Source organism: Microtus oregoni, unplaced genomic scaffold (genome assembly GCF_018167655.1).
Source record: "Microtus oregoni isolate MIOR12 unplaced genomic scaffold, Mior012 000007F_ref0000211, whole genome shotgun sequence".
Lineage (NCBI taxonomy): Eukaryota > Metazoa > Chordata > Mammalia > Rodentia > Cricetidae > Microtus > Microtus oregoni.
Window position 1 is genome coordinate 41,930,968 of NW_024543066.1, and position 24,896 is coordinate 41,955,863.

A 24,896-nucleotide genomic window follows, 5' to 3' on the forward strand; every position below is an offset into this window, starting at 1 on the left:
ACCCTGTTCACATTTGTACTGTGGATACAGTGTGATCAGCCATCCTCCTGCTTTTACCTCAGTGCCTTCCCTGCCTGCTGCTGTGTCTTCTCCACTATGGCTGACTGTAGCCCTCTGGCTCTGTGAGTCAAAATAAACCTTTTCCCTTAAGTTGCAAGAAGGCAGTGCCTTACCAGATACCAAATCCGCCAGCATCTTAGACTTGGACTTCTGGGCCTCCAGAACTATAATTAAGAATTCCTTTTGTTTATAAACTACCGAGTCGCTAGCATTTTGTCATAGCGGTCTGAGGAGTCTGCCTGTTAGCAATGACTTTCAGGCATTCTTCGGAATAAATGTGAACTGTAATTGCTGTCAGTGCTAAATAAAACTTGCATATACTGGGTACAGAGTACCCACCACTTAAGAGACACATGCTTGAGGTATGCGGTCTGAGGTGGAAAGGATTATGATGTGTTTCACTAGCTCTCAAGTGGGCCAAAAACATGAGAGAGAGAGCGAGATCTGGGATAAACGCTGTCAATGGTAGAATCTAGATGAAAGATATGATGATGTCTACTTTATGATTTGTGCAACTTCTCTGTACATTTTCCAAGTTTTCACAGTTGAGAGTTAAAGCAAATCATAATGACTCCTCATTAGAGTCAAATTAATGGTTTAGGACAGAGACAATGTCAAAAACAAAGAGTAGGAAAAAACCAGCAATGGCAGAGGCTGGCTGGAGGTCAGTCAGTGCATGCTTGGGGGTTCGTTTCTGCTCAGGGATGTCTTGGAAGGATGAAAGCACCTGTGGATAGAGGTACAGCATTAAAGAGTGTGTTCCCTTACAAATCAACAGCTCTCAACCAACACATGCTCCATGAATGCATGTGAGGACCTCTGCCAGAGGACCCTTGGAGCAGAAGACACACCCACTCCAGGAGAGGCTCTGCCATCTCTGAGCTCCATATGAAGCCCCCCAAAAGACTGCTCTTCTGAACTCCAGAATTTATATTTTTTTGAGATTTCTTGAACCTACCAGAGAAGAAAACACTGTGTAGGAAGGGTGGCGGTGCCTGCCAGTTATCCAACTCCTGGACTTCTTTTATCTCATTCCTCAAGTTGTTGGCCTTCTCCTTCTCCCAGAAAGGCAAGCTGGAGGAAGAACACAATCCTGCTGAGTTTGAATGGATGCCGTGTTAACTTTACAAACACCACCAATGGGTAAGACACTGCACACCACAAAATGAAAGAGGCCTCCACCTCGGGGCTGTGGAGATAGCTCAGTGAGTAAAGTGTAGTAGGACTTTCCTTTGGACCGTTAGCCCACAAATAATGACATGGAAACTTGCTGTTAATTATGAAAACTCAGCCTTAGCTTGGCCTTGTCCCATTTAGCTCTTATAACCTAAAACTAACCTGCTTTTATTAGCCTATGTTTTACCATGTGGCTTTCTACCTTCTTTTCATTCTGTATGTCTGACTCCCTCCATGTCTCATTGGCATTTCCTCATGCCTTGATTATCTCCTCCTACTTTCTCTCTCTGCCCAGAAGTCCCACCTATACCTCCTCCCTAGCTACTGGCCATTCAGCTCTTTATTAAACCAGTCAACAGCAATATATCTTCACACAGTGCATAAATATCCCACAACATTTCCCCCTTTTGTCTAAATAAAAAGGAAAGGTTTTAACTCTAACCCAGTAAAACTGTATACAATAAGAACAATTATCAAGTAAGAATTATATTCACAATGTCTAGCTCATATATATTTGGCAAATTCAGAGAAAATACTCTATTATCTATCCTATCTTAGTGAGTCCAAAGTTTTATACCTAAACCATTTTCTATCATAACTCGTATTGCCATCCTAAAAATATCTTTTTAGACTTAAAAACATCTTCTTAGATAAATAGCTTAAGCTTCTATGTTGCTCAACCTTATAAACTTTATATCTCTTATGTAAGTTTTTTCTGAATTTGTCAACAAAGAAAACTGTATACCATCTAGTCTTCAATCCCCATCAGAGACCCAAGAAGAATATATTACCTGAGTAAATAGGAAGTGCAAAGTAAGCAAATTCTAAAACTATATAAATGACAGACATCTGGCTGCCTAGACTGTCACCCAAGGTTCCTCTGTAATGTTGGGGTGTCCATATTGAGCCTACAGGCCTAAAATATCTGACAGACTTTCTTATGAGGCAGGAATTTTGAAGGACTGTCCTACTCTGTCCTGGAAAAGTTTGGCAGTTACCTTCTTTTGTGTCCTGCTCGTCCAATTTGGACAGCATATTGTCAGCAGTCAAGGAAAGGACAGTTTTTCACCCAAATGACTGGTTTTGCTACATTGAAGGCAAACTCCATATGGAGGTTCTTTGATGCCTGTCATCCTTTTTTGAAGTAAATTGGTGCTGCCGAGAGTATATGTGTCTCACTGTCATGAAAAACCTTATGCTATTAAAACATCTTTAATGGCATATTCTATAGGTCTCTTAAGTGTTTGAAACCCATCTTCATATCTAAAGTATATCTCTGTTTGACTCTGAAAACATACCTAACATGGCCTCAAATTTGATTGTTAGATGACTAGCTACTAACCTGTATTTCTCTAACTATCCTAAATAGTTTGTAATAATAACTTTCAAGGACTAGAAATTTACTTTATATTTTTAAATGAGCTGCATAGGCACAATGCCTTAAACAAGAGTAGAAACATATATACAGCATAACAAAAAGCCTTAAATTTGTATTAATATACAAAAATCCATAATGCTGAGCAGTGGTGGCACATGCCTTTAATCCCAGCACTTGGGAGGCAGAGGCAGGTGTATCTCTGTGAGTAGGCTAGCCTGGTCTATAGAGCAAGTTCCAGGACAGGCTCCAAAGCTACAGGGAAACCTGTCTTGAAAAACAACAAAAAAAAAATATCCACACCAATGTAATATATTTGAGATTAGTGGTTATTCAAAAGCAGACTCAACAATCCACCCTTTTATCCCATCATTTCTGTACTATATCCCCCTTTTTCCTTTCAGAAAGAGATCCTTAATCTAATCTTTATTCAGCTTTTCATCTGACTATGACCAACAGCAATTTGTAACTAATCCCCCTAAACAATAAACAACCATAATCCATCGAACGACTAAAACTATCCACCCCACTTCTTGGGAATGTGGGTATTGTATCCTCTGTTCTGCTTCCTGTTATCTGGGGGCAACAGCATCTTTAGGGAACCCTAAAAAATGGGATAATGGTCAAGTCCTGGGAGAGCTAGCTTGTCTAGTCTTGCTGTAATGGAAAAGTGCAAGGTTTATCTGAAGTTCTGGCTGGATAGTCTGTGAGGCTGAACCATCTCAGCTAGCAGCTTTGAAGTTGTTCTGATGCAGAATTTTGAGGAAACTGCAACAAAGAAGGCATTCTGAGAAGCTGGATCACCTGGGATACTTGTCTTTATTGGTGTCTAGTTCTTTTTTTTTCTGAAAACCCATAAACTTTTAAAGGTGACATACGTGTGTGTGTGTGTGTGTGTGTGTGTGTGTGTGTGTGTGTGTTAACAAACATGGAATGTGCAGTGTATACGAGTCAGCTACAGATGATTTTTTGTTTCATGTTTGAGCTGTCAACTTTATAAGTTTGTTTGGACTGTATAACCAAACCTCTATCCATGCCATATAAAAGAATTTCATGTAATAATAAGTCATGAGGACTCTGTAGCCAACAGGATTTATCATGTCTCATCCAGTCTCGCAGCTGTTCCCATGTAGAGGGATCAGCATATGCATTACCTGTCCTATAGTCTTTCTTGGTTTCCTTTTTTATATCTGTAGCCAAGATTTTCAGGAGGTCTCTCCCAATCAAACTGGATTTTAATTGATTTTGAAGAGAACCATAGCTTTTTGTTTCCTATGGAAACAAAAGCATAACCTGTCCCCCAATGCAACGTATTTTCTGACTTCCATTGTGAAGTTAAGATATTCTTAAAATATATAGGTTTAATTATCAATTTCTATAATCCAGTGTCTCTCAGCAGCTATTGTTTTTTTGTACATTAGCATTTAAAAATTCAAAGTCTAGCCAGTTTGGATGTTCACCTTCCTAGAAATGCACGGAGGGGGGAGGACCTAGGACTTACCACAGGGCAGGGAAATCTGACTGTTCTTTGGGCTGGAGAGGGAGGGGGAGAGGAGTGGGGGGAGGGGGAGAAGAGTGGGAGGAGGGGGAGGGAAATGGGAGGCTGGGAGGAGGAGGAAATTTGTTTTTTTTTTCTCTTTTCTCAATAAAAAAAAAGTTAAAAAAAATTCAAAGTCAACGAAGCACCATACAGGACCCAGACACCCTGTGTATTTCCCAACTTTGTGTGGCTTATTTTTTTTTATTGCTTTACTCTCTCTTTAACGACTTTGTGTATTTTTTCTATGACTGTCTGTACCCATTTTTTACTGTATCTGTTTAAAGGTTTTCTCATTCTGGGTTGCTTTAGTGCACACCTACAGTGTTCTCTGACCACAAGATGAATGTGACTCTGACAGCTGTCTCTGCCTGTCTCAGTTCCCTGAGAGCCCACCTCATGTTGGCATGTTTACCACCCCAGCTTTGGGAAGCTGATGTGTCTAAACCCTGTCTTAGAAAACCAAAAAAAAAAAAAAAAAAGTACTAGTGCCAGCTGGAGGGGTAGCTCAGTTGGAAGGTTGCTTTTGAAGCAAGCAGGAAGCTGTGGCTTAATTCCCAGCACCACATAAAACAGGCATGATGATGCCTAGGTTTTCTTTGACTGTGTCATGAGTTTGAGGTCAACCTGATCTACATGAGACCCTGTCAAAGAAGTAAAAAATCAAAGAAGTAAAAAAAAAATAGTCTCTAGATAAGATTTTTCAACTACTGTGCTCTGAGGGAGTGGGAGCTGAATCTAAGAAACACTGAGTAGATCCAGCTCCTGAAACTGGAGACCTTTAGCCTCCTGACACGATCAGTTGGGCAGATGACTTCCAGGTCAAATTGCCATGAAGAAAGCCCAAGTCTCTTGATTCATAGATTGGCCCCAGTACAAAAGAGCACCCTAGTCTGTAGTGCTTTTTCTTTGAAAAATACAATCCTAGCACTCAGGAAGCAGAGGCAAGCAGATCTCTGTGAGTTCGAGGCCACCTTGGTCTACAGGGCAAATTCTGGGACAGTCAAAGCTACGTAGGGAAACCTTGTCTTGAAAAACCAAAAAATTAATATAATATAATATAATATAATATAATATGTTCGAAAAACCATCCTGCTTGGTATTTTATGATTTATACATACAAATATATTTACAAAAACTCAAACAGTTGGGTGGAATGCAAAGATTAGATGGTTGGTGGTATTTTAAGTATTCTAGAATAGTGTTTATAAAAAATAAAGTACAGACATGAGAAGCCTAATTATATGTTACAGGGAATAATGAAGCATAATGAAGGCATGAGAGGTGCCAAGTAAAATAAAAGGCTTTTATTCCCCGAGCTCTGAGGTTTGGTACTCCCACTGCATCCCGGTGTGTGAGACTCGGGAACACGCACCCACCTCACCATACTTACAGGAGTACAAAATAGAGAGGAGAGGTAAATAAATGCATGAGCTTCAGATGGCCAGAGCAAAAGTGTGAAATCAGGGGGCTGGAAAGATGGCTCCGTAACAGTTAAAAGCACTGGCTGCTCTTGCAGAAGACCCTGGTTTGACTCCCAGCATCCACATGGTGGCTTGAAACCATTTGTAAATTCAGTTCCAGGGAATCCAAAACCCTCTTCTGGTGTCTCTGGGTATTGGTCATACACATGGTATACAGATATACATGCAGGCAAAGTACCCACACGCGTGGTTTTTTTATTTAAAACTATTTAATTCTATAAACATGGAATTAGGAGCACTGAGATGGCTCAGTTAGTAACGACTCCTGCTGCCAAGTATGCAAACCTGAGCTTAGTCCTCGAGACGCCCAGAGTAGGGGAGAACCAACTCCTAACACACAGCATGTGCGCCTCCATGCACACATCTTTTTTTTATTTTAGTATAAAAACAGGAATAGTCCTGTTCCAATACATGGTGTTCTGTTGGCTTTCCCTTTGGTTTTGAAGCTCCAACCAGTTCCCCAGCTGCAGGCATCAAACATGCGCTTGTTTTTCCCAGAACACTCTAATGTGATCCAGCTCTTGAGAACACGGTGTTATTAGTCTTTTTGCTCCGTGTAAATGCCCCTCCTGTGCATACCCAAGCACACCTTGGCGCCTGTCAGTTAGCTGGTGTCATATGTAGAATTTGTCCCCCTCCGTTGCCAGAGGCCACAGCCCCTTGACCACTGTGTGTCTTTCCAACTGCACCGACCCTGCTGCTGGAACACTTAAACGGCTCCCATGGTTTGACAGCCTGCAGGCTCCTCCGTGGGAGAAAAGGGTGTCATTTTCTCAGAGATCGGACCATAGAAAACTTGGTGAGAAAACTCACTTGGGGATTTGAGGAAGAGGCTCCAGTGGAATAAATGTATCAAATTTTTTCTCATAAGGAACCCTGGGGGGAAAAAACAGTAAAATAACCATGAGATTGCAATGACCTCTTGAAGCATGGAGAGCAACACATCATCCTTTCCAAGACCACCCCCACCTTCTGGTGTCAGCCCTCCAATGTGGGCTTCAGAACTGCACAGGGAATCGCGTTTAATTTTTTGTTGTGTTTCATCAAGACCACTGACTCTCACGTGACTGGTTTTCTAACCATTTTCAATATAACACGACAGCTGTTTTCCTCCTAGTTGAATGCCTCTCCTCTTTGATCGTATTTTCCTAAATTCGCCTCCACATTTAATACCAACCCATATACTCATCACTAGCAATCAGACTGGGTATGGAAGTGCCGAAGCCTTCAAGTATGTGGTAATAGAAATCAGACTAACAAACAACCCCTTCTTTGTCTATCAGCTTTTAAAAGTACAACATAATGGGATCCCTGACTTCTCTACATGTGTATCATTGGAGCTGGCTCATAGTCAACCCTCCATCGCCCTCTCATACTCCCTCCCCACTGTTCCGCTTCCTTCCCCCAAATTGTTTCCTCCCAGTGATGCATTATATATAACATATATGTATATATACATATGTGTATATATGCGTGTGTGTACATGCGCTTCTTGAAAGGATAGTGGGGGGTTTTTTGTTGTTGTATTGAGGTTGAAATTAAGGCCTTGCCTATGTCTGTTCCATAGAGGGGCTCTATCCCCAGCCCCTCTCATGTCTTTTATTATTTCAATTCCACGGTGTGTATAGGCACAAATTAACTAAATATGAACTTTCAAAGGAATTTGTCACTCCATCATATCTTATTGCTGTCCACCCCTTTAAAAAATAATTCCTATACAAGGACTAGGGAAATGGGTCAGTAGGTATGAAACTTGCTATGACAGCAATAGGACCTGAGTTTCAAGTCCCCAGAACCCACATAAAAGCCAGGCACAACTGTGTGTACCTGTAACCCCAGCACTAGGGGACAGAGACAGGCAAATCCCAGGAGCTCAGTGGCCAAAATGTCGAGCTTTGGGTTCAGCCAGAGAGATCCAGTAAAGGCATAAGGTGGAGAACAACAGAAGAAAATCCTCAGAGTCCTCCTCTGGCCTCCACATGCACACGCATGAGCGTGCACACTTGCACATACAGTGCTTATAACACACACACACACACACACACACACACAAGATACATAGCTAAAATAAATGATACATTAAGTATTTACATACAGCAGAAGAGACCCGATTCCTTTACAGCTAATAAAATTCCCCTGGAATGAGCACGCACTCACAGTGAAAAGTTGACTGGTGGCAGAGTTGCTCCCGCTTTGAAGAACTCCGTACTCTGCTCTGGGAACATGTATGGGTTATCCCCTGGTGTTAACCTTGGGATTCCATTTCTGGGATCAATATCTGTGGGAAGCGTTTAGAAACATGACACATAAGGCTGAAACCAATGCCCCGCTCACTGTGAGCAGCAATGCAATCACGTGACAATGAAGATCAAGCCTCTTCGTGCTTAGTGTGGGATGAAGCTCTGCTGCCCTGCCTCAAGTCCACAGTGACATTTTCCCTACACTATGCTGTCAGACACGATTATTTTAAAACCTGGAGGGTTGAAGAAGAGAGTAGAGAGAAGGTAAGAGCCAGAGGGAAGGGGAGTGTTGTGAAATACCCTCCCCTGTGTCTGGCAGGGCTGTTGCACACATGCACACACAGCATCTGTGCAAGATTTGCACAAGGTCAAGCCAATTAAATTTCACATAGATTGGGGGCAGCTTCTGAGGCCATAGAGCTGAGAATCTATTAGCAGTTGATAGCTGCACGGGGAGAGAGAGTCATCTTTATTGAAGACTATGTGCCCAGAAGATTCTCCCCATTCATGGATGACCTCACATAACCTTCAACTTCAGCCCCAGTTGAAGGTTAAAAAGAAATAACTAGAATTTTTTTTTTTTTTTTTTTTTTTTTTGGTTTTCAAGACAGAGTTTCTCTGTGTAGTCCTGGCTGTCCTGAACTTACTCATAGATCAGGCTGGCCTTGAACTCACAGAGATCCACCTGCTTCTGCCTCCCAAGTGCTGGGATTAAGGGCATGTGCCACCACCATCCAACCTAAATTTTTTTTAAAAAAAATATTTATTTATTTATTATGTATACAATGTTCTGTCTGTGTGTATGTCTGCAGGCCAGAAGAGGGCACCAGACCTCATTACAGATGGTTGTGAGCCACCATGTGGTTGCTGGGAATTGAACTCAGGACCTTTGGAAGAGCAGGCAATGCTCTTAACCACTGAGCCATCTCTCCAGCCCCCTCAACCTAAATTTTTAAAAAATAAATAAAAAATAAGGTTAGGAAGAAGATGTGATGGGGTGGTCCAAGAGGATGGGAGATGGGGAGTGAGGTGGGGGTATGATCAAGATAAACTTTGTGCATGTGTGAAATTTTCGTAATAAATAAAACTTTATAAACACAAACATGGAGGACTGGGAATATAGTTCACTTGGCTAGCATATATAAGACCCTAGGTTCAATTCCCAGCACACACAAAAAAAAAATGAAAAGAAATCTGGCACATGCCTTTAAGCCCAGCTCAGAGGCAGAGGCAGGCAAATCTCTGTGAGTTCAAGGCCAGCCTGGTCTACAGAGTGAGTTCTAGAACAGCCAGGGCTACACAGAGAAACCCTGTCTTAAAAAAAAGAAAGAAAAGAAAAGTGTTCTGTCGTTATAGATTATAAAACATACACAAGCTAGGGACTGGTAGCACATGCCTTTAATCTGAGTACTCGAGAGCAAGCTGATCTCTGAATTCAAGGCCAGCCTGGTTGGTCTACAGAGTGAGTTCTAGGACAGCCGGGGCTACACAGAGAAATCCTATCAAAAAAAAAAAAACCTATATATATTTCCTTGGTGGGTTTTTTGTTTGTTTGTTTGTTTGGACATGCAAGGTGTGTAACTTTTAATTTTTTATTATTTTATTCTTTTGTGTATATGAGTGTTTTGTCTACATGTCTGTCTGTGTACCATGTGTGTGCAATGCTTTCAGACGCCATAAGAGAGTGTCAGATGCTCTGGGACTATGGTTAGAGATGACTGTGATCCCAACTTCATGTACTAACTTTCTCTTTAAACACATACACACAATGGGATCTAATTTATGCTTCTAACTCCTAAGCCTGGGGCTGGCCCTGGAGTGTGGTTGGCATACCCACTGTCACTCCATTGAAGAAAACTGATTTTCCCTCTCCCGGCAGCTTCTTGGCTAAGGGCAGGGCTTGTGCCCACTCCCCTATTTCTGTATTGTCTGGCCTGAGTCTGTGTAGGCCGTGTGTGTGCTGTCTAGTCTGTAAGTTAATATTCCCTTCTGCCCTGTTATGTCAAGAAAATGCTGCCTTTCTGGAGCCATCCACCACCTCTGGCTCTTCATCTTCCTGCCCCTTTCCCCTGAGCCTCGAGAGGAGGAGTATGATGGAGGCGTCCCACCTAGGCCTGAGCACTGCACAGTCTCTCGCTCTGCGCTGTCCAGCTGTGGTCTGTGTGCTAATTCCTGTGTACTTCACGAATGTCTCTGATGAGGACTGAGCCACGGTGTGAGCTTAAGTTCTGGGCGAACTCTGAACTCATTGGGACAGGGTTTCATGTAGTCCAGGCTGCCCTTGAGCTCACTATGTAGCTAAGGATAGCCTCTAACACCTGATCCCCCTGAGGCCATCTCCCACCTGCTGAGATTACAGATGTGTGCTGTCACATCTCACGTGTGCAGGGGATGGAGCCAGGCTGTGCCATGCTAGGCAAGTACGCTACCAACTGAGCACCATTTTATTCTATGATTTATATTTTTAAAACTAAAAACAGAAAAGTGGTTATCGGTAGGTATTGAACTTGCTAAGCTTGTTAACTTTGTTACGTTCTGTTCATTTATTATGGTGGTCCTTGTGTGTAACACTCACTTCCATTCTAGATAACAAAGAGTGAAATATCTGAGCGAGGAGAAGGAAATTGTATACATTCTGTATCTCGATTAAATGTCATGCACTTCCCTTTCTATATGTATTGGGGTATGTAGTATATGTACATACATGTTTGTGTGTGTGCACACGTGCACATGGATGTGCAATGTGAATGTGTGATCTTACACGCCAAAGGTCAATGCTAGATGTTTTCCTCGATTGCTCTCTACCTTATTTTTTGACTCAGTCTCTCACTGAACTCATGTGGCTAAAGGCTGGCCAGTGAGCTCCAAGTATCGGCCTGTTTCAGCTTCCTCAGTTCCAGGGTTACGGGGACGACCACTGCTCCTGGCTCTTGAGTAGGTGCTGGGGATCTGAACTCACGTCCTTATGCTTGGACAATAGCCCATATTCCTAGCCTGCAGTTCCTCTGATTGTTTTTTAATTTTCATCTGTGTGAATGTTTTGCCAGCAGGTATGTCTGTGTACTACATGTGTGTCTGGTGGCCACAGAGACCAGAGAGGGCATCGAATCCCCCTAGAACTGGAATTACAGGCAGCTGTGAGCCACCTTATGGTCCTGGAAATAGAATCAGGTCCTCTGCGAGAGCAGCCAGGGCTCTTAACTACTGAGCTGTCTCTGCAGCCCTTCATCTCCTCTTGATGAATAGGGAGTTTAGGATCTGGGCAAGGCATGGGACTCTATAAGGATCCCACATCGGAGGCCATGCTTGCGGCTCTTTATCCAGATAAATCCAAGCCTCAATTTGAAAGTCCATTTGTCCTTTATATGAGTTTTACAAGAGAAGTTGTTAGTTATTTCTCTTTGCACAGCTTCTACAAAAACCTTATTCATCACTGAGGCGTTGGCTGCCTCCTCCTACACGGGTATTTCTATAAGAAAGTGCCATAAATGGCCCTCTGGTGCTCAGCAACCTCTTGGGATCTCTCGAGAAGTCTATTCTGAGTGAGTTGGGGCAGAGAACTCGCCAGGTTACAAACCAAGGTGACACATGGTTTTAGATATGGTATGTGTGCACCATTTCACCTTAGTTGCCTTTAATTAAATCAAAAATAACGCTGTATACTTCATGCCAAGGCTTACTTTAAATGTACATGACAGGTGGCATCTAACTGAAACGCCCCTGATTTTCTTCGGACTTCAATGAGGCTTCTACTCTAATGATGTGAAATGACTCACTTGGTGACTTAAATGTCACATTAGCATTTTCTGAGAGCTGGAGAAAGACATAAATGTGGATCGGCGTGCATTCCAAGCCCTTCATCAAAAGTTGTTGCCTGTGCACTGGACTCCCTGCCTTCCTGTCTTCCTGACTACTCTGTGGGCAACAGGGTGACCCTGCAGAGCTGTCCCCAGGCAGAGAAAGCAGAGCCCATGGAGCCACAACTAAGGGCTTCAGTTCGTGTGTTTCATCTTTGATGGAACGAGACACATTACCATACTTCTTCTTCCCGAGGCTCTTGTCCAGGGTCCTCTCGGCCTCAGACCTCCTGTTGCCCCGGAAGACCCCACTGAAGAAGCACTGCTTTCCAACGTGGTAGGTGTGGAGATTGCTGCTAAACCTCGGATAAAATGTCCACTCAGGACGCTGCCCATCTTCTGCAAGACATCAGAAACATTCCCGTTAGCCCTGCTCCCTGCCCACAAGACAATGAGATGACAAGATGTAAAAACTCCCGGGTTCTGTTTGTCCTCCAGCCTTCTCACACATGCACTGGCAAAAGCATGTGTAAGCGTGTTCATATGCAAACATGTATGTTTGCCACAGGCATGCAGTGGGCACAGAGGCCAGAGGGCCTGGGATCTTCCTGGAACTGGAGTTACAGGCGTTGTCGGCCACCATGTGAGTGTCAGGAACCAAATCCAGGTCCTCTGAAGAGCAGCCAGTGCTGTTAACCACTGAGCCATCTCTCTGGTCGTCATACTCTTTTGGCTGTTAGAGACAATGTCACTATGTAGTCCAGGCTGATTTGAACTCTTTTGTGGGATCTGTATGTGTCTGTGTGTGCACATGTATGTTCATGCAGGTAGACGTGTGTGGGTGTAGGTGGGTGTTTATGTGCAAGAGGTCAACACCAATGTCTTCCTCAGTTGCTTTTCGTATCTTTTTTTATATTTATTTTTGCTTTTATTTGTATGGGTGTTTTGCCTGTTTGTATGTCTGTGTACCACGTGCATGCCTGGTGCCCATGGAAGTCAGAGAAGGCCATTGATTCTCCTGGAACTGGAGTTAGAGATGTTGGCCACCATGTGGGTCCTGGGGATTGAACCTAGGTCCTCTGGAAGAGCAAGCCATAAACAATTTTAACAGCCAAGCCATCTCTGTAGCCTTTTCCATCTTACTTTTTGAAACAGGTCTCTCTCTGGATAGAACTTACTACCCATTTGACTAACTGGAACTTTCTTACCCTGGCCTTCCTGCTGGGATTACAGGCACAGGCTCTCACGCTCAGCTTTTTTACATGGGTGCTGCGATCTAAACTCACCTTGCCACCTTCTCAGCACCCTCAGCCCTCCAGCCCACCCCACCCCAATGAAGGAAGTGCATTACTGGGGGTTATGACTTTGTCCTGCTTCCTGTCTCCACCCCACTGCTTCCTATGTCTGGGTGAAATGTGACCTCCCTGCCTCCAGCTCCTTGCCTCTCCTATCATGCTCTTTCCCCACCATTCTGGAGTCTGTCCCCTGGAACTGTAAGCTAGGATAAATCTTTCTCCCTTAGTTGTTTTTGGTTATGGTATTTTATTGTAGCAACGAAACATAACTAATCCTGGGGCTGGAGAGATGGCTCAGTGGTTAATAGCACTAACTGCTCTTCCAGAGGACCCAGGTTCAGTTCTTGGCACCCACATGATGGCCTACAACCATCTGTAACCCCAGTTCCAGGGAATCTGATGCCCACTTCTGGATTCCATGGGTACCAGACAGAGACCAGGTACTCACACATCCATGCAAACAAACACTCACATACATAAAATAATAACTCTCTTAGGAAAAGAACTAAAACAGTCACATGACCTAAAGCATTGCTGCAGAAAGAGGTCTGTGATCTATGCAGCCATTGAGGGAAAATACATTGTGTACTACAACTCAGTTATTCTATGTCTGTCACTTGATGACTTTGTTCTTCTCTGAACACCACAGTGTGCTTGCACAGATCTACACAAAGAGGTCGGTGTCAGCTTGATGGAGTCCGGAGTCACCTAGGAGACACATCTCTGAGCACGTCTGTGGGAGTTTCGGGATTGAGTTAGCTGAGGTAGGAAGGCTGGGGTGTGGACTGAATTCTGGATTGAGTGAAAAGAGAAACAAGCTGAGCGCCAGCCATTGCCACCACCACCCTCTCCTTCCTGACTGGACACAGTGTGAGCAGCCACCTCTCACTCCTGCCGCTGCCACATGGGTTGCTGAGTCAAAATGAACCCTTTGTGAAGTTGCTTATTCACAGGTGTGAAAAGTAATTGGTGCAGTTGTTCACTCCATGTGGTTTCTTGACGCTATCAAGAGATGTCCTAAACACAGTGTGTGAGGCCGCAGTATAGCCAAGCATACTGTTGGGTGGTTAACTGTGTATTTCGTGCGCACGTGCACCATACACGTGGGTTGCATCACCGTGGCGCGGGCCCAGAGGACAAGCGACTTCCAGGAGTCAGTTCTTTCCTTCCACCATGTGCATCCTGGGGGTCAAAACTCAGACTTAGGCACAAGGGCCTTTGCCTGCTAAACTGCCTTGTCCAGCCCCCTTCACTTCTTGTAATAAGTAGAGAGAGTACGCTTTGTAGTGATGGTATAGTGTAGTACACTAATATCTAGAGCAGTGGGATAGTAACTTATCATTATCAGATATGATGCGCGTGCTATGCTTTTCTATAACTGGCCACCAGCGTCACCACAGCCACAGCGACGTGTGTGTTACGACATTAGCAAAGTTATGACATCACAGTCAGTGGGAGGCTTTCCCCTCGCCATGTTTCGGTGGAACCACTGTCATTTATGCAGGCCACTGTTGGTCAAAGCTGCATTATATAACATATGACTGCTTTTCTATGTGTGTGTGTACATACATACACAGGTGTACACATTTCAAAATTCAGCCTTTCACAGCTGTGGGGAAGAATATTGTTGGAGAATACTGAGTAAGAGGGTTTATGTCTATACACTTCTATGCTGTTTGATATCTTTTATGGCACTTGTACTGGGCCTTTCATTTATGAAAACCATATGGCCATACATATCTCCCACAAAGCCATCATGAGGACCCAAGAGGAAGCGTACCAAATGTCTGACACTGGGCAGGGGAGGTCTTCCGGGACTTGGCCCATAATAGGACAGATTTCTGAAAAGGCCCCAGGAGCAGAGGCCTTTGCAGGAAAACCCAGGGTCTACTCACTTGTCTGTGACTTAAGCAGGCTGAGTTCCTCAGGGTATTTTTCCTTCTGGAACCCAGGCAGTGAAACTTGAGAGGGGCGACTAGGCCATGCGGAGGAAGAGGAGGAGGAGGAAGAGGAAGACTTCTGACCCATCTCTGCCGCTGTGCTGGAAGGCAAGTGGCAGGCTTAGATTCACCTCCGTGCTCAAACTGGCAATCACACTGATCGTGAACTATCAGTACATGCGTTCTCAGCAACAGGACTAGCCTCGCTTTTTATAAAGTCCCTATAAAGTTTCTATAAAGGGTGTATTTTACTGACTCACAACTTGAAGGTACTAAAACGTACTCAAAAGATCCATGCTTTAAAACAATCAAGTTAGCTGGGCAGTAGTGGTGCATGCCTTCAATCTCAGAGGCAGGCGAATCTCTGTGAGTTCAAAGCCAGCCTGGTCTACAGAGTGAGTTCCAGAACAGTCAAAGCTACACAAAGAGAAACCATGTCTTGAGAAAAAAAAAAAAAGGTTAGCCAGGCAGTGGTGGTGCACGTCTTTAATCCCTGCACTGGCAGAAGCAGGTGCATCTCTGAGTTAAAGAGAGTGAGCTCCAGAACAACTAGGGATAAACAGAGAAACCCTGTCTTGAAAAAATAGATAGATAAATAGATAGATAGATAGATAGATAGATAGATAGATAGATAATAGATGGATAGATGATAGGTAGGTAGATAGGTAGGTAGGTAGATAGATGATAGATAGATAGATAGATAGATAGATAGATAGATAGATAGATAGATGATAGGTAGGTAGATAATAGATAGATAGATGATAGATAGATAGATAGATAGATAGATATAGATATAGATAGATGATAGATAGATGATAGATAGATAGATAGATGATAGATAGATAGATAGATAGATAGATAGATAGATAGATGATAGATGATAGATAGATAGATAGATAATAGGTATGTAGGTAGGTAGATGATAGATAGATAGATAGATAGATAGATAGATAGATAGATAATAGGTAGGTAGATAGATAGATGATAGATAGATAGATAGATAGATAGATAGATAATAGGTAGGTAGGTAGATAGATGATAGATAGATAGATAGATAGATAGATAGATAGATAGATAGATAGATGCTGAGCCTGAGGACCTAAGCTTGACCCCTGGCAACCCATGAGGCAGAAGGAGATAGCCAACTCTTGTTGGTTGTCCTCTAGCCTCCAGCCACACACTAAACTAATTAATTGTAGTTTTTATAAAACAGGCTGAAGAGATCACTATTTCGTTAGGAGCACTTGTTGTTTTTATAGAGAACCTGGATTTAATTCCCAGCACCCACATGGTAGCTCACAACCGCCTGTAACTCCAGTTCTAAGGAATGTGATGCCCTCTTCTGGCCTCCACAGGCACCAGGCATGCATATGGTGCATATACATACATAGATATTTAAACCAGTTTTAAGAAAAAACAGTCAAGGTACTAACTCCTCATACAGTACAACATGGAATTGCTCCACGATGCAGCAATTATACTCCTATGCGTATTCCCACAAGAACAGAAAACAGAAACTCAGGCAGACACTTGTCTACGGGTGTGCACTGCAGAATATGAGTAGCTCTAAGCATCCGTCAATAGTCGGTGAACAAATGAAGTTCGGCTTCAGCCTGCAAAAGAGTGGAGCTCTGCAACATGCTATCACATGGGTGAGCCTTAAAATAATTATTTGAAGTAAAAACTAGCCAGACAAAGAAGGACAAATCAATATGAGTCCACTAATACAAGGGCAGAGAGTGGCTGAAAAGTTTCTAGGAGCTAAGCCGGGCGGTGGTGGTGCACGCCTTTAATCCCAGCACTCGGGAGGCAGAGGCAGGTGAATCTCTGTGAGTTCGAGGCCAGCCTGGTCTACAAAGTGAGTTCCAGGACAGGTTCCAAAGCAACATAGAGAAACCCTGTCTCAAAAAAGAAAAACAAAAACAAAAAAACAAAGTTCCTAGGAGCTGAACAGGAAAGAATTCTGCTCAGTGGATACACAGTTTGTGTTTGATTGAAAACAGGCAGGGCTGGAGAGATGACTCAGCAGTTGAGAGCACTGGCAACTCTTCCAGAGGATCTGGGTTCAATTCCCAGCAACCAACAGGCAGCTCACAAGTGTTTGTACCCCTGTTCCAGGAGATCTGACACCCTGACACAGACATGCAAACAGGCAAAAACACCAATGTATATAAAATAAAAATAAATTATTAAAAAAGCAGATAGTGGCAGTGGTTGTACGACTGTGAATGTAATTAGTGCCACTTCACGGTGCACTTAAAAAGGGACAGAATGCCTTTGCGTTAGATGGATTTTAAAAATTTAGTTTTTTGTGTATGAGTGTTTTATTTGCAATGTAAAGGTACCATGTATCCACAGTGCCCATGGTGGCCAGAAAAAGGTGTCAGATTCCTTGGGACTAGAGTTCCTGGTGATAGTGAGTCACCTTATGGGTTCTGGGAACCAAAGCCAGGTGAGCCATCTCTCCAGCCCTCTGTGCTGGAACTCTTGGGTCTTAGCCAGTGAGAGACTTCTGGCTCCATTCTCTTCATGACCACTTATGTCCTCTTACTTTTACCTGTCTTCCCGTGTTACCTGAAGGAGGCACGGGAGGTGGACCCCTGGAGGTCTCTGGTCTCTATAAGAGGCACGCATGCTTCTTTGGCACTCTGATTTTTTTTTCTTTTATCATTTTTAAAATGAAGGACCCCGGTCGGACCCAGGGCCTTGGCAGTCTGGCAAGTAAGTGTTCTATGCTGAGCTACATTCTCAGCCTTAAGAAGTTTGTTGTCAGCCGGGCGGTGGTGGCGCACGCCTTTAATCCCAGCACTTGGGAGGCAGAGGCAGGCAGATCATTGTGAGTTCGAGACCAGCCTGGTCTACAAGAGCTAGTTCCAGGAGAGGCTCCAAAACCACAGAAAAACCCTGTCTCGAAAAACCAAAAAAAAAAAAAAAAAAAAAAAAAAAAAAAAAAAAAAGAAGTTTGTTGTCTTGTTTAAGATTTATTTATTTATTTTCTGTATATGAGTGCTCCATGTGCCTTTATGGCAGAAGAAACCATCAGATCCCAATACAGATGGTTGTGAGCCACCATGTGGGTGCTGGGAATTGAACCCAGGTCCTCTGGAAGGGTAGTCAGTGCTTTTAACCACTGAACCCTCTCTCCAACCACATCACCGTCATCATCACCATCATCATTATTAGTGTGAGTAGGTGTGTTTGTGTGTGTGTGTGTGTGTGAGTGTGTAGTGTGTGAATAAGGGAGTGTGTGCCAAAGCACATGTATGGACATCAGAGGACAACTTTGGAAGAGCAGCCGGTGTTCTTAACCACTGAGCCATCTCTCCAGCCCGGGTAATCATACTCTTGACAGTATCTCTTAGGATGCTCGTTCTTTATTTTCTTTCATTCTTTTGATAGTGTATGTGTGTGTGCGCGTGTGTATAACTCTCTCAAGTTATCTTTTGATCTCCACCTGTTCATAATGGCATGCATGCACACACATGGGGGTAAATAAATAATAAATAAATGTTAAAAACAAAAAAATACAATTTGGCCGAACTCACACAGATCATCATTGGAGGAGTTGGAATTTGAACCTAGGTAGCCTAGTTCTAAAGTTGTTGTCTAGCAGGACACACACACACACTTACTCAGAGTGAATCAACCCTCCAGGGGGTCCTGGAGGCTCAGTGTCTCTCCAACCTACTTCATCAGAAGATGAAAGACTGGTCCTTCCATCAGAGGCTGTCCTACTGGCCAAGGAACCCCTGGACTCTAGAACATCACTGTGCTTGGCACCTGCAACACAGATGTCACCATTTAAGTATATTGCTGAAATATCTGACAGCCTATTTTATTTCCTACATTATATTTTTAAAATGGGGGAAGGGGTCTGGTGAGATGGCTTGGTGGGGAAAGGGGCTTGCTGCCAAGCCTGCCAACCTGAGTTCAATCCCCAGATCTCAGAGGTGGCAAGAGAGCCACCTCTCCAGCCCAGGTAATCATACTCTTGACAGTATCTCTTAGGATGCCCCATCTTTATTTTCTTTCATTCTGAGGGTTTTCCTCTACCCTCCACATGGGCACCATGGCAAAGCACACCTATATTCACACCCAATAAGTCAAATTTGAAAGCAGCTAGGATTTAGTATTTACTGTGTCCTGAGAGTCGTGTTAACCCCCGCCACACACATTATCCCATCTAGCTCTTGTAAGTGATCTTAAGTGCATGCATGCATGTGCACACACACACACACACACTCACACACATACACATGCATGCACACATGCACGCCTGGTGAGGAAGTAGGTTCAGAAGGCTATGCCCTCACCTACATTCAGGGAAAAACTAAACATCCAGGCCCAAGTTTGTTGACAATATTGTGGTGCCAGAGTCTGAATCGCAACCACTAATCTGGATTGCTTATGCCTCCCCAGGGCTCACCTGGTCCAAACTGCGTGCAGAGAGATCTGAAGCAGCTAGGTGTCGCTATTCACTGTACAGACACCATACAGTATGGCACAATTCTCCAGAGAATTCTCCATCCCGTGACAGGATGAATGAGTGCAGCTGGTGACCATGGCCTCAAGAAGCGCCTTCAGAAACTTCCATACCTCCCATTATTGAGCCACTCATTCACAAACATAACTTTGCCACCAATGGTATCTAAAATAGCACCTGGCATGACTCAGATCCCAAGCAGCGCTTGAATAAATGAATGCAAAGAATTATATGTAGCTCATTTGGTAGCATGCTTGCGTGGTGTACAGGAAGTCCTGGGTTCCATTTCTAGCACTGAAGAAAGCAGGCATGGTGGCCCATGCCTGTGATACCAGCACTTGGGAGGTAGAGGCCAGGAAAATCAGAAGTTCAAGGTTACCCTCAGCTACATAAAGAGTTCAAGGAGGAGAAAAGGGGAAAAGAAGAAAATAATTCTAACCCTCCCAGCCACTGGTAATGACAAAAGAGTCCTTTAAGTCTGTGGCTATCATATGGAGAGATGAATCATTCTTTTTAGTTTGCTGTTTGATTTATATCTTATGAAAGTCAGTCTGTTCTTTATCATCTTACATTATCATGTGCCCTGTTAAATTATTTTCTTAAGATTTATTATTGTTGTTGTTGTTAATTATGTGTAAGTGTGTATGGCTGCATGGCTACATGTCTGTGTGTGTACCACATGTGTGCATGTGTTCCTGGAGGCCAAAAGAGGGCATCAGATCCCATGGAACTGGAGTTACAGATTGCTGTGAGCCATCTGATGTGGATGCTGGGAACTGAATTCTTCTGCAAGAGCAGCAAGTTCTCTTACTGGCTGAGCCTCCTCTCCTCTCCACTCCTCCAGTTACTTATTTTAAAGGCCAGATGAATAGACACTGTATTTCTTTGTGCATAACTTCACAGAGCACAGAAGCTCAATAAACACAATGAAATCATTTGTGATAAGAAATTTATACAGGCGTGGTGGTACACGCCTTTAATCCCAGCACTCAGGAGTCAGAGGCGGGGTGATTTTGACACCAGTCTGGTCTACAGAGTGAGTTCTGGGACAGCCAAGGCTACACAGAGAAATCCTGTCTTGAAAAATCAAGAAAAAAGAAAAGGAAGGAAGAAAGGAAGGAGAGAAGGAAGGAGGGAAGAAAGAAGAAAGGAAGGAAGGAAAGAAGGAAGGAAGGAAGGAAGGAAGGAAGGAAGAGAGAGAGAGAACTGAAGAGGAAGAGGAGGAGATGGTGGTAAGGGAGGGAAAGGGAAGGAGGAAAGTGAAAGGAGTAGACACACAGCACAGCCTTCTCGGGATTATGGTTTTGATTCCAAATTTCGAAGGTTAGCCAAACTACATCCTCTCTTCAAAATTCTCCATCCCATTTCCATGTTTTCTGGACTGAGGCCTGTGACAGCTATAGACTCCCAGAACTCTGGGAGCCAGAGCCCAGGGTGACCTTAGGTACAGTGAGGCCAGTGGTTGCCAGAGGTAGGAGCAGCTGTGATAAAGCCAAGGCCAGGGAAATGGACAAAAAAGGGACAGAGCTGTGAGGAGGGCAGGGCAGTCCCCAGCAACCAGAGAAGGAACCATCTTTATGCCAGGCCACAAAAGAGCCAAAAAAAATGACATATAGACTCCACTTCCAACGTAACATAATTAGAAATCAATAATAAAGACAGCCCCAAGCGAAAACCCCGCCGTAAGCTAGGGAGCTCAAACCACATTGCTGAATAATTCATCAAAAAAACATCATAATGGAAATCACATTGACGTTCAGTGAACTTAGGTGCTACACATTAAAGCCTGTGGGATCCAACTAAAACAGTAATTAGAAACTTGGGTTCTTAAATGCAAATACTGCATTTCCCCGAATATAGGGCCTCAAATGCCTCTCCTGGATGGATATTTCATGTGTATCTTAATAACTAAAGCTTGCCTGAAGGTCAGTGCAAAGCAGCCACACTAGTCAGGCACAGAGGCCGGGCGGTGGGGGTGCATGCCTTTAATCCTAGCAATAGAGAGGATATAAGGAAGAGATGAGACAGGACTTGCTTCAATTCAGTCTGAAGATGTCAAAGAGGTAAGAGCGCTCTAGTGGCTAGGCTGCTTTTGCTTTTCTGATCTTCAGGTTGAACCCCAATATTTGTCTCTGAGTTTTTACTAATCACGTTATACTGCCCTGCCCAGGCACGGGAAGAGTGCCTTCTGGACTAATGGCAGCAGTGCTCTGGGGAAGTCAATTACCCCACTCCCAGATCCCGCCACGGGTTGCTGCCTAGCTCAAAGGCTGTGGTGAGGAGTGACAAGCTCAGGATACTTTCTCTGCTCTAGATGTTCACCGTTCATCAGGAAACCTGCTCTAATGAATGCCAGGTAAGCTATGCTTCTCTAAATCACTGTAGGATGAGAAAGAATGACATCTTCTAAAAAAAAAAAAAAAAAACCAAAGTGGGGATTGGAGAAATAGCCAGGGGTTAAAAGCCCTTGCTGCTCTTGCAGAGGACCTGAGTTCATTTTCCAGCACCCTCTGTAGGAGCCTCACAACCACCTGTAACTCCAGCTCCCTCTTCTGGCCCCCATGGGTAGCTACATTCATGTGTACATATCCACACACGTAGACTTTTTTGTTTGGTTTGGTTTGGATTTTAAGACAGGCTTTTCTTTGTGTAGCCCTGGTTATCCTGGAACTTGCTCTGTAGACCAGGCTGGCCTTGAATCAGAGATCTCCATGCCTGTGCCTTCCAACTGCTGGGATTAAAGGTGTGAGCCACCACTGTCCAGCCAAGCCATATTAATTTTTAATGGACATTTTTTTTAAGACCAAAGGAAGGTTCTGGAACAACCTTCCAGAAAAGAAAGGAATTCATGGAGAAAGAGAGTCTGGAAGAAAGTCTGTCTTTGGTGCAATCTGTAAAACTCAAGATTTTCACATCTTTGGGCAGAAACAACATCTTCCATCAACGAAGTGTGTTCTCTCACACCTGTCATCTGGGCTAATGCAAACCCCCTCTGTCTAGCAAGGGGAAGGATAATTCAGCAAAATATGTGGGCTTAATATGGAGTGTTTTCGATAAGAAAAAAACTCAGTTCCCTACTTCCTGCTTTTTCTGCTCAACAAGCAGGCTAAGGATCTAGGGTGGGTACCTACAGCAGTAAGGAGAGTAATGGGCCCTTCCTGCTGATAAAAAGCACGTACCCACACATTGTACAAGGGGCTAGCTTGACCCTTTCATCCACAAGACCTGGACTCCCTGTTAAGATAAACCTTAGATGTGTGTCTCCTGAGAGGATGTGTTGAGAATAGACCATCCAGTTAAACAGTATGGGTCCTCCCTGGCTCACCCCTGAAGTGGCTTCCTCCTTATTCCAAATCAAACTGGAAAAAAAAAACCCACAAAAATATAACCTTTAAAAAACAATCGTTGTTTCTTGACCAAAGTGGAGATGCTTTGATCTGACACATGACGTCACTATGATATGTCATCAGAGGTCCAAAGCAACAGGACCACGGACAGAAACTAAAACCATGAGCCAAACCTGGAACTACAGAGGCTTGTAAGCCCACCCAGAACTCAACTGAATCTCCTGTCCACCTTGGTCATGCCCAAGTCACTGTTCTCTGGAACCTTCTCCAGCTCTCTAGTAGAGGCTGCTCTTGGAATGGGAGGAAGTTGGCAGCCGGGTTTGCCGTTTCCAGTAGTCATGGGCTCACCTGTGCACGCGGTGATTTTAAATGAAAGAAACCAGAGACAAACAAAGGGTCTTGTTAGAAAGGCTGTCTTTCAAAACCCAACATACCCCATAAGCCTTTGAAAGGTAGAGGCAGAGCTGGGGTCTCTGTGGTGTTCCTGGGTTTGAATGGCAACTCCCCTCGCCCCACCCAACCCCCAGCCGCCACTGCCTGCCCTCCCTCCCCACTCAGGGCTTCAGATACTCTCGTCCTACCCCATCCCAGAGTCTACTGAAACCACTGAGTACTACACCCACTTCCCTAGGTTGCGGGGGTGGGGGGAAGAGCCCTTGATCTACCCTTGGACGACTCCATGGCGTTTATGGCCCAGATGAAAGCACCAACTGGCAACGGAACTGCCGAATGCCAAGGATGCAAAGGGAAAGCAAGGGCGCCTACCACCGCCTGCAAGGCTCGGTCCAGGGTTGCCAGGACAACCTGCCACTTCCTGCCGGCTGGCGCGCTAGTCCTGATGTGCCTCTCTCCCAGAACCTGGTGCTCTGGCCTGGGTTGAAGATGGGGGTCTCAGGCGTGAAGAAGCTCAGGATTTTGTTTTAGCTTGTGGCTCTTGTCCAAGCAGCTGCCACTGCCACTCCTGTAACCTCCAGTGGCCGTGAACGGTGCCTCTCACAAAGCTTGCAGATGCAGGTTTAGAATTGGCTCTGATTAGGCAGAACTCACCCACCATTTAGGGAGCCTTTTTCTGGGCCAGGCTCCCTGTTGGGTGCTATCTTCCTTCAACAGCCAGCTGCGTTTTTCAAAATAGGAAACTGACTCTGAGCAAGGCTCATTCAAGGTCACACAGAAAACGGATTCACTCCCAAGTTTCACCCTTACGAGCTTATTACTCTTTCCATGGTATAGACTGAAATGTATTCCAACCCTTTCCCTAGTAAATCTTGCATGGAAAATTGTTGGGTTTTGTATTTTTTTTTCTCCAACTCAAGCTTAGTCTCTAAATTTATATCGATACTTAGTTTCTCCTATGGCTAAGTGGGAAAAAATACGAATGTTTTAATTAATATAAATACTGATATTTGTGTGTGTGTTGTATGCATGTGCATGCACATGTGTGTGTGTGTGTGAGGCACACTAGCCTAGGTACATGCATGCAGGGGCCAGAGGTCAATGTCGTGTGTCATCCTCCATTGCTCTCCACCTTAGTTTTTCTCTTTTTTTATACTTATTTATTTATTATGCATACAATATTCTGTCTGTGTGCATGTCTGCAGGCCAGAAGAGGGCACCAGACCCCATTACAAATGGTTGTGAGCCACCATGTGGTTGCTGGGAATTGAACTCAGGACCTTTGGAAGAGCAAGCAATGCTCTTAACCTCTGAGCCATCTCTCCAGCCCCTTTTTTTAAAATTTATTTATTTATTATATATAGTCTTCTGCCTACATGTGTGCCTAGAGGTCAGAAGAGGGCACCACATCTTGTTATAGACTGTTGTGAGCCATCATGTGGTTGCAGGGAATTGAACTCAGGACCTCTGGAAGAGCAGCCAGTGCTCTTAACCTCTGAGCCATCTCTCCAGCCCTCCACCTTATTTTTTGAAACAGGGCTTTTCATTGAGCTGGAGCTCACTCACTGTTACAGCTGGGCTGGCCGGGAGTCCCAGGTCTCTACCTATTTTTGCTCCACCTACTTATAAAGCCAGCATATGGCCCTTAGTGGTCACTGTGGATCTGCACTCAGGCCCTCACGCCTGAGCAGCAAGTACCTCACCCACTGAACCATCTCCACAGAGTGGTTCCATTTTTAATAATTGTAAATAATTATTGATTGTAAAAG

At 44.1% G+C, this 24,896-nt stretch overlaps 1 protein-coding gene across 1 annotated transcript; it reads right to left on the reverse strand.

Annotated features, from left to right (window-relative positions):
* Positions 1-750: 750 nt before the first annotated feature.
* Spats1 (spermatogenesis associated serine rich 1) lies at positions 751-23,415 on the reverse strand. Its single transcript, XM_041655321.1, has 8 exons — positions 23,400-23,415; positions 18,537-18,684; positions 14,860-15,005; positions 11,907-12,068; positions 7,790-7,910; positions 6,446-6,508; positions 1,019-1,134; positions 751-787 (listed from the first exon to the last, which is right to left on the reverse strand). The coding sequence occupies exons 1-8, from the start codon at positions 23,413-23,415 to the stop codon at positions 759-761; spliced, it is 801 nt and encodes a 266-aa protein (XP_041511255.1). The 3' UTR covers positions 751-758.
* Positions 23,416-24,896: the final 1,481 nt, after the last annotated feature.

Excerpts from the sequence above, each read along its gene's own strand:
- Spats1 (XM_041655321.1), bottom strand. Across the intron at positions 15,006-18,536 it reads GGAGGGTTGATTCACTCTGA|CACAGCGGCAGAGATGGGTC; the intron begins GTAAGTGTGTGT and ends CTTGCCTTCCAG. Across the intron at positions 12,069-14,859 it reads CCTGCTTAAGTCACAGACAA|AAGATGGGCAGCGTCCTGAG; the intron begins GTGAGTAGACCC and ends GATGTCTTGCAG.